General features: G+C 32.0%; 1 protein-coding gene across 1 annotated transcript in view; it reads right to left on the bottom strand.

Annotated features, from left to right (window-relative positions):
- Nucleotides 1–12,999, bottom strand: part of ETNK1 (ethanolamine kinase 1) — a 56,859-nt gene that overhangs the window by 28,541 nt on the left and 15,319 nt on the right. The window contains exon 2 of the mRNA XM_051963418.1: nt 9,505–9,764. Coding sequence (XP_051819378.1) covers nt 9,505–9,764 — 260 coding nt within the window. The remainder of the gene's footprint in view (nt 1–9,504; nt 9,765–12,999) is intronic.

Genomic DNA, 12,999 nt, shown 5'->3' on the forward strand with positions numbered 1-12,999 from the left:
TGGGGGAGAGGGAGGAGAGAGACAAGGAAAAGTCCTTCATTGACTCAAGCAAAGTGAAATATACTGTATACAAAGAAATAGCAATGTTCGGGGATTACCAAGCTGTAAATGCTATTCTCTTTGGTATTCTTTGCTATTCTAAGCTGTACAATGATCCACAACTACTATGAGGACTTATGATGAAAAACCCTGAGAACAAACTATGTCCAAATACAGACTGAAGCATTCTTTCTCATTTTTCTTGAGGGTCTTTTTTTTATAAGGGTGAGAGATCTATGTTTTTTTTCACAGCATGACTTTTATGGAAAAGTTTTGTGTAACTTCACATGTGGCTTCTTAATAGGAGTTGGCAGTGAAGAGAATCTTGAACTCAAAAAGTTTTAAAAACAAATATAAAAATTGTTTTAAGTATAGCTGGAGAAAAATATTAATTTTTAAAAAGTATTTTCAACTGTCTTTTGGAGTTTTTAGGGAGAGAAGGAATCATTATTGCTAATCTATTTTTAAATCCTCAACCCATTCCCCCAATAAGAAAAACAAAACCTCTTATAATAAGAATAAGCATAGTCAAGTCAAGCAAGAAGAAACCATACAGTGGCCACATCTAAAAATTGTGTCTGAAATTCCATGCTGCTTCACAAATCCCCTGGGAACAATGATGGTCAGAACTCTTTAGTGTCTTTCAAACTAGTTTTTAGGTACAATATTGTTGATCTTGTATAAATTGTGCACCCAATTTTCTGCTTACTTTACTCTATTAGTTCAAGATTCTCTACTTGATATTTAAGTACTAGAACCCAGGCTATTTCTATATCTTCCAGGTGATAAGGACATATATCACATTTTTACTACTTACACATATGAAAGCCTCTCGTGACTACAAATACAAAAATTAAAAAAAAGGTGGCAAGAGCAAACCCAAACTTTGAAACATATTACACAACTTTACTAAACTAATACTCCTATCATTATCGTAGTTACCCCCTCTCTAGTATGCTAACAATATTCTTATCAATAGCATTCCTAAAATGTTGAACAAGTGACTTGTAGATTATACTAGTTCTGTTTCTTTGAGGAAAAAGTACAGTGAAACAATTATCTCCCTAGTCCTGGAAAAAATTATGCCCACTTTAATGTAGTCTAGGATCAAACTAGCTGTTTCTGGCATCCACATGACATTTCTTGACTCTTATGGTTGCAAATCATCAAGTTACAAAGCCACACCCCTCTCCTTTTTTCCATCTCTTATTTGGGTAGCTCTTTTTTTTTCAAGTGACAATATTACTAAAAATTACCAAAGGAATATTTTTGTAGCTAGAAAAAAATAAACTTCACGTGAAGATGTAACAAAAATCCAATCTCAAGGATAATAATTTTTAAAAAGTGGAAACCAATAAGGAAGAGGGAAGAGCCTATCAATACCTGATCCTAAGTTGTACTATAAAGTAATAATCATTAAAATGATTCAGTACTGGTTAAAAATGGAGATGTCAAATTAGTGGAAGAGATCAGGCACACACTATACAGAAGGCAAATAAACATAGTAGCATAGTTTTCAAAAAATCTAAATAGACTCCAGTTATAAGAGTCCTAGTTACTAGGCTAAGTTGACAAAAATTGCTAATAAAACTGGATAAAATCTGGCAGAAAAAAAAAATAAGATTTAGACCATCAACTCATACTATATATACCATATACACCAAATGAAAACACAACCTAGACATAAAATGTCACATCATCAACTAATTATTAAAAGAAAAAAATTTCAAATCTCATAACCCAAGAATCATAAAAAATTAATTTTAATTATGCAAAATTTAAATATTTTTGCACAAACAAATCCAATGCAATTAGGAAAAAGAACAATGGGGAAAAATCTTTAGAGCAAGTTTTTCTGATAAAGATCTCATTGAACTAATTCAAATTTATAATTATCATTCCCCAACTGATAAATGCTCAAAGGATAACGACAAGTAGTTCACAAGTAGTTCTCTAGGAAAGAAATCCAAGCTCGTCAAAAGCTATTTTTTAAAAAAAGTTTCAAATCACTAACAATTAGAGAAGTATCAATAAACAACTCTGAGGTTCTACCTCAAACTCAAAGAGACTGGCAAAAATGATAAGGAAGAGACAAACATTGGATCATATGACGAGAGATAAAGTGATTCACTATTGATGGAACTGTGAATTGATTCAACTTTTCTAGAAAGCTATTTGAAACCATTTCCCCATGCCTACCATCCCTTTAATTTAGGAATCAAGTGTGGGAAAATTAGGCCTATAATCCTAAAGAGATGTAAGAAAGAAAAAGTTATGTACAAAAACTTGAGACAACTCTTTTTCATAGAGACAAAACTACAAATTAAGGGAGTGTTCATAAGCTAAATATAGCATATTATCATGTAATACTATTGTGCTATAAGAAATCACGAAAGAGGGTTGGGTTTTTTTGAGAAATGTTTGACTTGTATGAACTGATACAAAGTTAATTGAGTAGAACATGGAGGAAAAAAAAGTTTTAAAACAATATTACAAAAACGAACAATTTTGAAAGACTTAAGGAACTCTGGTAATACAATAAACAATCACAATTCTAGAAGATAGTTACACAATGAAAAATGTCTTATCACCACTTGACAATGAGGTGATGGACATTAATATGCAAAATGAGACACACTTTTGGACATGACCAATAAAGAAACGATTTTGATTCAACTATGCATATTTCTCACAAGATTGTTTCTCTGCCCCAACTCCCCCTACTTTTTTATGGGGAAGAAAAACTAAAAGAAAAACTAAATAACTGAGGGGTGTGGAGGAGGAGAAAGTAAGAAATGCCATTACCAAAAGCTCAGATAAGAGATAAGAAAAGCTGAAGATAGCTTGTTTCTATTTCAGTGATTGAAGCAAATTACAATCTACAACAAGGATTGAGATTAAATAGCTGTCTAAAGAAAACTCTTCTAAAAAACTTCCATTCTACGATATTTACTTACAATTTTTTTTTTAAAGAGGCTGCCTTATGTTATCAATTTAATAATTTTTAAATGTCTATGTCCAACACTGTGAGGTGGTTCAGATACACAAAATTTCAAAAAAAAAAAAAATTTCCTGCCCTCAAGCAGCTTATATATTACTGGGGAAAGCTTGTTTCATTAAAAAAAAAAATACAAAAGAAATGGGGAGGGAAATTAACAACTGTCAGAAGCAGAAAATACCTTTTGTAATATTAGCGCTGTTCCTTGGCTACAGCTCAAGATTCAAAGAAGCTGAGTTAAGGGGGAAGTATCTTCCAATATTGGGGTGAAGCTTATTCAAAGGCATAGAAATGTGAAGTGGAAAGTTGTGCACAGAGAACAGAAAATGGGCATTTGTCTGAATAGAGTATTTGTAAGCAACAAAGAGCTACTGAAGAATTTTAAGTAGTGGATTGACTTAATCTGAGTATATTTTAAGAATATCAATTTGATAGCTGAATATAAGATACTTTGCAGAAGTGTATTAATTAAGGGCAGGGAAACCAATTAGAAAGCTATTGCAATGGTCCAGGAAATGAGAGAATAACCCACTGAATAATGGTGGTTATAAAATAGAACATAGATGAGAAATGTCATCTTGTAAACCGATTGGAAATGTGGGTAAGGGAGAGTAGGAGACAATTACTTCAAGATTACAAACCTAAATTTACTGGAGGGATGAGGTAAAGAGAAAAGAAAGATATTGTCAGAGACCAAATGAAGTTATGCAATTATGAAAAGCAAAATCTTTTTTAGTGGACTTTAGTAGGACTTGAAAGACTATTCAACCAATGACCAAATATAATTCCAGAGGACTCATGATGAAATATGCTTTCCACCTCCCAATATGGAATTGGATCAGAATGTCTTTAAAAAAGAATTTTTTTTTTTTGAGGGGAAGACATGGCTAATGCAGGATTTTTTTTTTTTTTGGGGGGGTGTGCTATATTACATGTATATGTATCTATAAATATATATAGACATATTTAACAGGTTTTGTTCTTTACTTTTTTTTCATGCTTTCTCACTAGGGATGGAGAATGAGAGAAGTAAAAGGGATCATTCAGAACTGAAAATAAAATAAAACTGAATCTTAAAAATACAAATGAGTATTCTTTGAATATGATGAATGAGATACTTATGGAAACATCTGTGTGAAGATGCAGGAGTGAATGAAGTTCAAGAGGAGGGCTGGCTATGTAGAAATCACAAAGGTAAAAAAAAAGAACATGCCAAAAAAGAAAGGAGAGAAACAGAGAAGGGCAAAGGATACCATACTGTAGTACTTCAATGTAAAGGAGAAGAAACTTAGATGATACAGGAAAAGAGATTCAGAAATAACAGTAGTAAAGGGACAGTTAGGAGGTGCAGTATATATAAAGCACCAGCCCTGATGCTCTGGCAGAGTACTTGAGTTCACATCCAGCCTTAGACACATGATACTTACTATGTAACCCTGGACCCCTCCAATTGTCTTGCAAAAACTAAACAAAAAAGAAATAATAGTAATAGGGACAAAAAAAAAAAAGAGAACTAAGGTAAAAACAGATCTATGAAAACCTGGAGGAGACTATCCATAAGAAGCAGGTAGTAAAGTGTCAAACACTATAGAAACCAAAGAAGAAAACAAAAGGCCACATGATTTGCAAATTAATGGATTGTTGGTAACTTTGAAGTGAAATTGGAACCAGATTCTAAGGAAATGAGAAATAGGAAATTAAGAAGGGAAGAGAATGAGTTTTTCCTAAGAAATTAGCAGTAAAAGGAAAAAATATAAAATGATAACTTGAGGAGATAATATAATCAAGTTAAGTTTTCTCAAGGTGGAAATTGGTTGGGGAGGGGGAAGACTAAAAGCCCCACCAGGAGCCTATTACTCTATGGGTACAATGCAAGGCTAGCAGTTAAAGAGTCCTCCCTGAGAGCCTTTTCTGGTTATTTTCTGGATACCACACTGCTTCTTTTCTATGATCTCAGAGATGCTCAAGAAACTAATAACCCTACCTTCACAATTTGGACAATTCAAATGCAGTTCATGCATGCAGACTGACCAGTGACCAGTGGGTCAGTCTTCATATTCTCCTTGTGCCTTGGCTTCAAAAGAGATAGATAATCTTGTAAATAAATTTACAAAGATAATCTTTGTAATCTTAGGCTACAAAACTAAAGGCCTCTCTGACTGTTCATGATCCATGGACCAAAACACATCAGAGCCTTCTATATCTCCCAAAGTCTGTTGAAGCTCACGTTCATTATTTTCATGACATCTCATCCTCTGCCATATCTCTTTCTCCTTTTGCCTTCAATCTTTCCTAACATCAGGGTCTTTTCCAATGAATCCCATTTTCTCATATTAAGGCCAAAGTCTTTAAGCTTCAGCTTTAATATTTGTCCTTCCCATGAATAATCTGCATTAACTGATGACACTAGCTACTTGGTCAAGTTATGATACTTTTAGGTGTTCTCTTATAAATGGATTAACTAATATGATCAGAATATACAGTAGATTTGAGGAGCTAGATGACCTAGGTAATCTAGTTTTAACTTGCCCCTTTAATATGACATCTGGGAATATTATAACTATAAGGCAGCATCTTTTAGGATCTGCAGAATTCCATATCCACATTAAGACAGGGTTGTTTTGCAAGTTGCCTTCATCAAAAGTCATCTCATCAGTATGACAAGTTTGAACTACAAAAATGGTTTCTACTGCTCAACAACTCTGTTTAGCAACTATATACCACAATGATGTTTCTTCATAAACTGTTTTTAAAAAATAAATGACTTGAGGTTTTTTCTTTGTTTTTGATAGCTTGGAGACCGACCACCATCCTCTTCATACTATTTAGATTCTGCTTCTATCTTTACACCACACATCTAAAAACAACTAAAGCTCAACTGAGGCACTGTAGAAATGGAAAATTAGACTATTTTTTAGACATATTGCTCCAATAGCTGGAAAAAAAAATAGCACCACAAACACGCATTTAGCATTTAAGATTTAGCATTTCCCTGTGTTTGCAAAAGTGCATTAAATAGCATTTGTCCTTAATGAAATCACCTGCTTAATTTAAATTCCTTCAGAATTCATGAAAACTAAGGTAATAAAGTTTAACTCTGCACTATGAAATATGATTTCAGAAGGCTTTTTAACCTATTTGAGGAACCAAATTAGCAGGAAACATTTTGTGAAATGTTATCAAGGACTCATTCACTTTTTAAAATACTTTAAAATAAAGTAAATGAGTACTACTTGCAAAAATTCATCATCATCAGAGCCAGAAGGGGAAAAATATTTAAGTCTGATCCTTTTATTTTAAAAAACATAAAAGCTGGGATTTTTTACTGAGGTTTCAAATGTCAAAGTTCATACAGTTGGGGTCAAATTAAAGTTTAGAACCTAGGTCACCCAGTCTCCTAGAATCAATTGCTCAATTTAACCACACTTTTCAATCCACTTTAATTGTGAACACCTATAAGTTTCATAGCCTGGCCAAGAAGCCAAAGTAATCAGTTACTATCTAATGGACAGGCCATATGTTGCATTCACATCCATACAATATAAGGGAATACAGAGAAGTCCCCTGGTACGTAAGATATACAACTTATTAAGAGAATTTATGGAAAGAATGGACAATAATATCAGGGAATTAGATCATATATCAAAATATAGCTCAGTATAGTATATATAAAAGATATATAAATTTCTTCCTAATCAATAACTCGCTTCATGTCACATGAATCAATCTAAGATGACAAAATTCAACAAAAACAAATTATAACCTTATATGTGCTTTTTTGGTTATTGTTGTTTTAAAACTCCACAAAAACAAGATGGGGAAATAGAATTTCATCCAACAAAAATTTGAGGAGAGGAGCTGGGTAGAAGTAATGAACAGCAAGCTCAATGAGTTTTAAGTATGTTATGGCAAACATACAGGGACATAACAGCTGTCTTTAAAGAGTTGTAATATATAAAGACAAGGTAGATTTGTTATGATTAGTTCCCAGGGTAGAAACAGGAACAATGGAGATAAGTTCAAAGATAAGAATTTAAATTTGACATTAGGAATTTTGTAAAACCCAGAAGCTACCCCAAAGTAGAATTGGTTGCCTCAGGAGGAAGAAACCTACAAGCGGAAGTTGGAATTCCTTTGGGAATACAAGTTATATTGGATAGAATGGAAATTCTATGGTACCAGAATAAGACTAGTATGTAGATGACCATTTGCCTTTTAAAAAACATTTCAATAATTTTCCAGGTAACTAAAATTCTATACAGAATTGATAAAGAATAACAAAATTTTCTTAGGAATAAGAAATGCAAGATAAAGAAGTACACTACAGCTTTTGATTCTAGCACTATTCTTAAACTCTCAACTCTGATGATTCTTAGTTTTTACCTGATACAATGCTTTACGAACAGAAGGTCACTAATAAGTGTTTATAGAAGAATTTTCTTTTCTCATTAATAAATATAAAATATAAGACTGAACTAGAAAATACTAACAATTGAGACTTGTAAGAAAAAAATTTCTTGGCATCTTGAAACCTAAACCAGAGAGCATAAAAAATGCTTTTGGAAAGCTCAAATTAAGCAAAAACTGTCTAATTTGAGTATATACTCAAGGTATCTTCTGAACTAATTGCTACAGTCACATATCTAAAAATAACTGAACCCCAACTGAGATCACAAAAATGCAAAAGTTTCATTATTTTTAGATGTCATTCCAATCAGCTAGGGAAAAATGGTATCATAAGCATACACATTTTAAGATTTAGCAGTTTTTGTCTGAAATTTGTCAACTTTTATGGTAAGTATCATGGAGCAGAGACAGAACTATAATAAAAGCAAAAAATTATAAAGATTTCATGTTTTTAACACTTAGGTAATGATTTACAAAATTATACTAGACCTATGTAGTGGAAGAGTACTAAGCCATAGGAAATAAAAAGAAAGTATGAGTAACAAAAACCATGAGAAAATATTAAAATATAAAAAACAAAGCAAAAAATCGCAATGTCAGCAACTACTTAAAGGATAATTCTTCCATATATTTTATTTTAACACAATAAAAAATTATGAAAGTGAAGAACTCAGAGAAGCATAATACACTTAGATGGACTAATACACACTAAAGTAAACAGAACCAGAATTTAACACGGTGACTACAACAGTATAAAAGAGAAGAAAAGAAACTGAACATTATGTAATTATAATGAATGAGAAAAGATGAGAAAATGTACCCGCCTCCCTTCTTTGCAAAGGTAAAGTATGAGAGTCTCTAGGTATGAACTTTGAATATGTTTTAGTATTTATTAAAAGTATTCAAGGGAGAGGAGAGCCAAGGATATATATTAAGAAATGTAAGGGGCAGCTAGTTGGTATAGTAGATAGAGCACCAGCCCTGAAGTCAGGAGGACCTGAGTTCAAAATCTGGCCTCAGACACTTCCTAGCTGTGTGACCCTGGACAAGTCACTTAACCCCAACTGCCTCAGCCAAAAAAAAGGAAAAGAAAAATAATGTACTGACATAAAAATTCATAAATAAAAATTTGTTAAGAATTCTATTTAGATTCTGGAGAGCAATCTGGAATTATGCCCAAAAAGTTATCAAATTGTGCATACCCCTTGATCCAGCAGTGTTTCTATTGGGCTTATATCCCAAAGAGATACTAAAGAAAGGAAAGGGACCTATATGTGCCAAAATGTTTGTGACAGCTCTGTTTGTAGTGGCTAGAAACTGGAAATTGAATGGATGCCCATCAATTGGAAAATGGCTGGGTAAATTGTGGTATATGAATGTTATGGAATATTATTGTTCTGTAAGAAATGACCAGCAGGATGAATACAGAGAGGACTGGCGAGACTTACATGAACTGATGCTAAGTAAAATGAGCAGAACCAGGAGATCATTATACACTTCGACAAAGATATTGTATGAGGATGTATTCTGATGGAAGTGGATTTCTTTGACAAAGAGACCTAACTCAGTTTCAATTGATAAATGATGGACAGAAGCAGTTACACCCAAAGAAAGAACACTGGGAAACGAATGTGAACTATTTGCATTTTTGTTTTTCTTCCCTGGTTATTTTAACCTTCTGAATCCAATTCTCCCTGTGCAACAAGAGAACTGTTCGGTTCTGCAAACATATATTGTATCTAGGATATACTGCAACATATCTAACACATATAGGATTGCTTGTTCTGTCAATATAAAGTTATTATAAAATAAAATAAAATATTAAAAAAAGAAAAAGAATTCTAGTTAGCTAAGAAATGCTAAGATAAATGTCAAGTTAAATTAACCCATGGAAAGGAATGCATTTTTTAAAAAAACATTTACATAGTAGTATGCTTTGAAATAGCCTTGAAAATTTCCAAACTCTCTTCTGAAACCAGAATCTTGAATTTTTAAAAAAGAATCTAGTTTTAAAAATACTTCCTTAGTCATTTAAACCTTTTTTAACCAAAAAAGCATACCTGAATATAGCTGGATTACAAACATGCTTTGGATCCAAAGCTTCTCCCTGAATGAACTCGTAACACAGCCCATTATTGAACGTACAGTAGAGTTGTGGTGCACAGCCATGAGCCTGCAACACTCGAAAACTCTTCACTTCTTCATCTCGGTCAACCAACAATTCTGTTTTATTGCCATAAATTCTCACCAGGACCACGTCCTCCATTGTGTTGCCAACGTAACAGCCAATAAGTTTATTTGTGATCCCATCTGTAAAAAGCTGTAATGTAAAACAAAAATTAATTTTTTAAAACATAAAACCATTGAGGATGGGATGGAGGTTACAAATGAAAAATACTAAGAAATCAACAGAAATTTGAAAGGAAAATTAGACAATTTTTTCCCCTAAATTTTCCATACCTAATAGAGGAAAAACACTTGAAAGAATATAGATTTGGGCTAGAAGGGCCCTCTCATTTGGTCCAACCTCATTTTTCACAAAGGAAAATAAGTCCAGAGAAACCTTACTTAGGGACACATAAGCTAGAATGCAAAACCATAATTTGAACACAAGTTTTCTGACCCCAAATTCAATTCATTTCCCACTATACCACACTCTTTTCTTACATAGGGATAATTTTGCCCACCACATGTAAAGTATTAGCATCTATATTTAACTAAAAGAGATGTTTAAAGTTTATCAAGAATTTATCTCTGCCATATAAATTTCCTTTCTTCCTTTTTCAGGCACTATATTTTAAGCACTATATTTTGCTTAAAGCCTTTCCTAATTTACCATGTTAGTGTCTTCCCTCCAAACGATCTTTTACATATTATTATTCATTTTATATTTATATATGTACTTCTCTCATTAGAACATAAACTTGCAAATAGAAATTTTCCATTATTTGTACTTTTATCCCTAGTGCCTATCATAGTTATTTGATATACAAATAGGTGCTTATTACTGATTGAAGGTATGTGTATAAAAGCGGAACTGACAACTGTTAACTCTAAAACAATAATAATACTGTCTACAAGGATATAACCAAAAGATATATAAACATGTGTATATGTACATATGTGTTTGTATTTATCTTTAAGTCATATTCTTTCATATATATGTGTATGTATATATATATACACACACACAGTTTGTAATAGCAACAGACAAAATAACAATCTTAAAACAATAGTATATACACACAATGTGTATTTAAAAGAGTTATGTTTTAAATTATAAAATAATTAAAATTGCACTAAGATTTATATATAGTTATACATGTGTACATTTGTCTGTACACAGTAAATTTGTGTACAGACAAATAGATATGCAGTAACTTACATTGTTTATTGAGGAAATTTCTATGTAATTCTAAGGTTAATTAAAGAAAACATCACTAAACCAAAGTCAAAAGACTGAATGTGGAAATTTTGTCCAATTATCAAAATAAAATGACTATATTTCATTCAATAAGTCTAAACCATTTTGTCTTCAAAAAAAAAAATTGTCACAATTTTTGTAGCTGAAATATGCAGGTAAAAATATGTTAAGAACACTATGAAAATAAAAATTTCTCATGGCATTTATAGCACTTTAATAGGAACAGATTTAAGACTTTTAAAAGAACTAATTACAACAAATATATATGCATACCTATTATATATACATGTATACATCTCAAAGCAAATTCTATTTTAAAATAAATTAGTTTACTCTATTTCTGATCAGAAAAAAATTTGATTCCTGTTAAGTAAAAACCACTTGAATCCAAGGACAAATGCTGATCGTGTTCCCCTATCCTAAGTAAATTCATTTTTTTCCTCTTGAGTAATAAGTCTCTAGTTTTAAGCAGTTAAAAACACAAGAAAAAGCCATTCTTTCAATCAGAACAAACAAGGTTAATTGTGTATGAATATTATTACAGTCTGTTAAACTTTAATCCTCATAAACCCTGAGCTAATAAATTTAGTTATTTAAGACCTTAATCTTCTAAATAACTTGTTTAAACATTAACAACTTTAAAATATAATACTGGTTTTTGCCATTTTTATGTTAGGTCATCAAGAGGTAAAAAAAAAAATTCAGATAAAAATCCAAAAGATTCAAAAATAAGGATGTTAACAAAATCCCCGCCTCAAAAATGTGCCAATGAAAAACTAAAGTTGTGGTATTAAAAAAAACAACAACAACAGTAAATGAATGGATGTATGCAAAAAAGTGCTTACAGTATAACCGTGGATTGTGCTAATTGCAAAGGAAAACAAATACAAAGGTGAAGTGGTACTTGTCCTTTTAAGGAATTTACATTCTAGTACAGCAATAAAATTAATAAGAGACCAAGAGATATGTCTTAATTTGGGAAATCAAGAAAGCAACCCTCAGCTGACTGATAGGCACTGACTGACCTGATACAAATTTTAGAGCTCAAAAGTAAGGAAGCAGGATAATGGGAGAGTCGGCAGGGTGATTAAGCAAGAAGGAAGCCAGGATAGCATAATGTGAAACATGACTCTGACTACCTAAATCAACTTCAACACAAAATTTCTTTATATTCCAAAGTATTTTATTTTATATATTTAAAAACATACTCTTGAGAAAGGGTCCAATAAGCTTCATATCAGCATGCTAGTGTCAGATGACACAGAACAGGTTTGAAATCAACTTTATAAAGCAACAGAAAAACAAAGAAATTTAAAGTGTTTTTAACTTATGGAACATGATTTTCCTTTAAACTGTCTCTTTTATAAGTCCTCTCTTATAAAAGTTCTCTCTTTTTAAGTCCCTACTCCTTAAGTTGAACGAATATAATAAAAATGACAATTAGTTTACTAAATTAATCTACTTGTTCAGAGCCATCCCAATCACACTCCCAAGAAATTATTTTACAGATATAGAAAAAATAATAAAGTTCATCTGGAAGAATAAAAGGTAAAGAATTTCAAAGGAATTAATGAAAAAAATTGCAAATGAAGGTGGCCTGGCTGTGCCAGAACTAAAACTATATTATAAAACTATATATATAGTTATCAAAACCATTTGCTAAGAAATAGAGCAGTTGATCAGTAGAACAGGTTAGGTTCACAGGACAAAATAGTCAATGACTTCAGCAATCTAGTTTGACAAACACAAAGACTCCAGTTTTGGGGATAAGAACTCACTGACAAAACTGCTGGGAAAATTGGAAACTAGTATGGCAGAATCTAGGCACTGCCTCACACCTAAAACCCTATACCAAGATAAGACAGAAATGGAGTTATGATTTAGACATAAAGAGTGATATTGTAAGCAAATTAGAAGAACAAAGGATAATTTACCTCTCAGGTCTATGGAGAAGGAAGGAATTTGTGACCAAAGAACTGGAACTCATAGTTGAACACCAAATAATTAATTTTGATTATACTAAATTAAAAAGTTTTTGTACAAACAAAACCAATTCAGGCAAGATTAGAAGGGAAGCATAAATAAACTGGGGGAAATTTTTTTATTCCAACGTTCTGAAAAGGCCTCATTT

This window comes from Antechinus flavipes, chromosome 5, assembly GCF_016432865.1.
Source record: "Antechinus flavipes isolate AdamAnt ecotype Samford, QLD, Australia chromosome 5, AdamAnt_v2, whole genome shotgun sequence".
In the NCBI taxonomy this organism is placed as follows: Eukaryota; Metazoa; Chordata; class Mammalia; order Dasyuromorphia; family Dasyuridae; genus Antechinus; species Antechinus flavipes.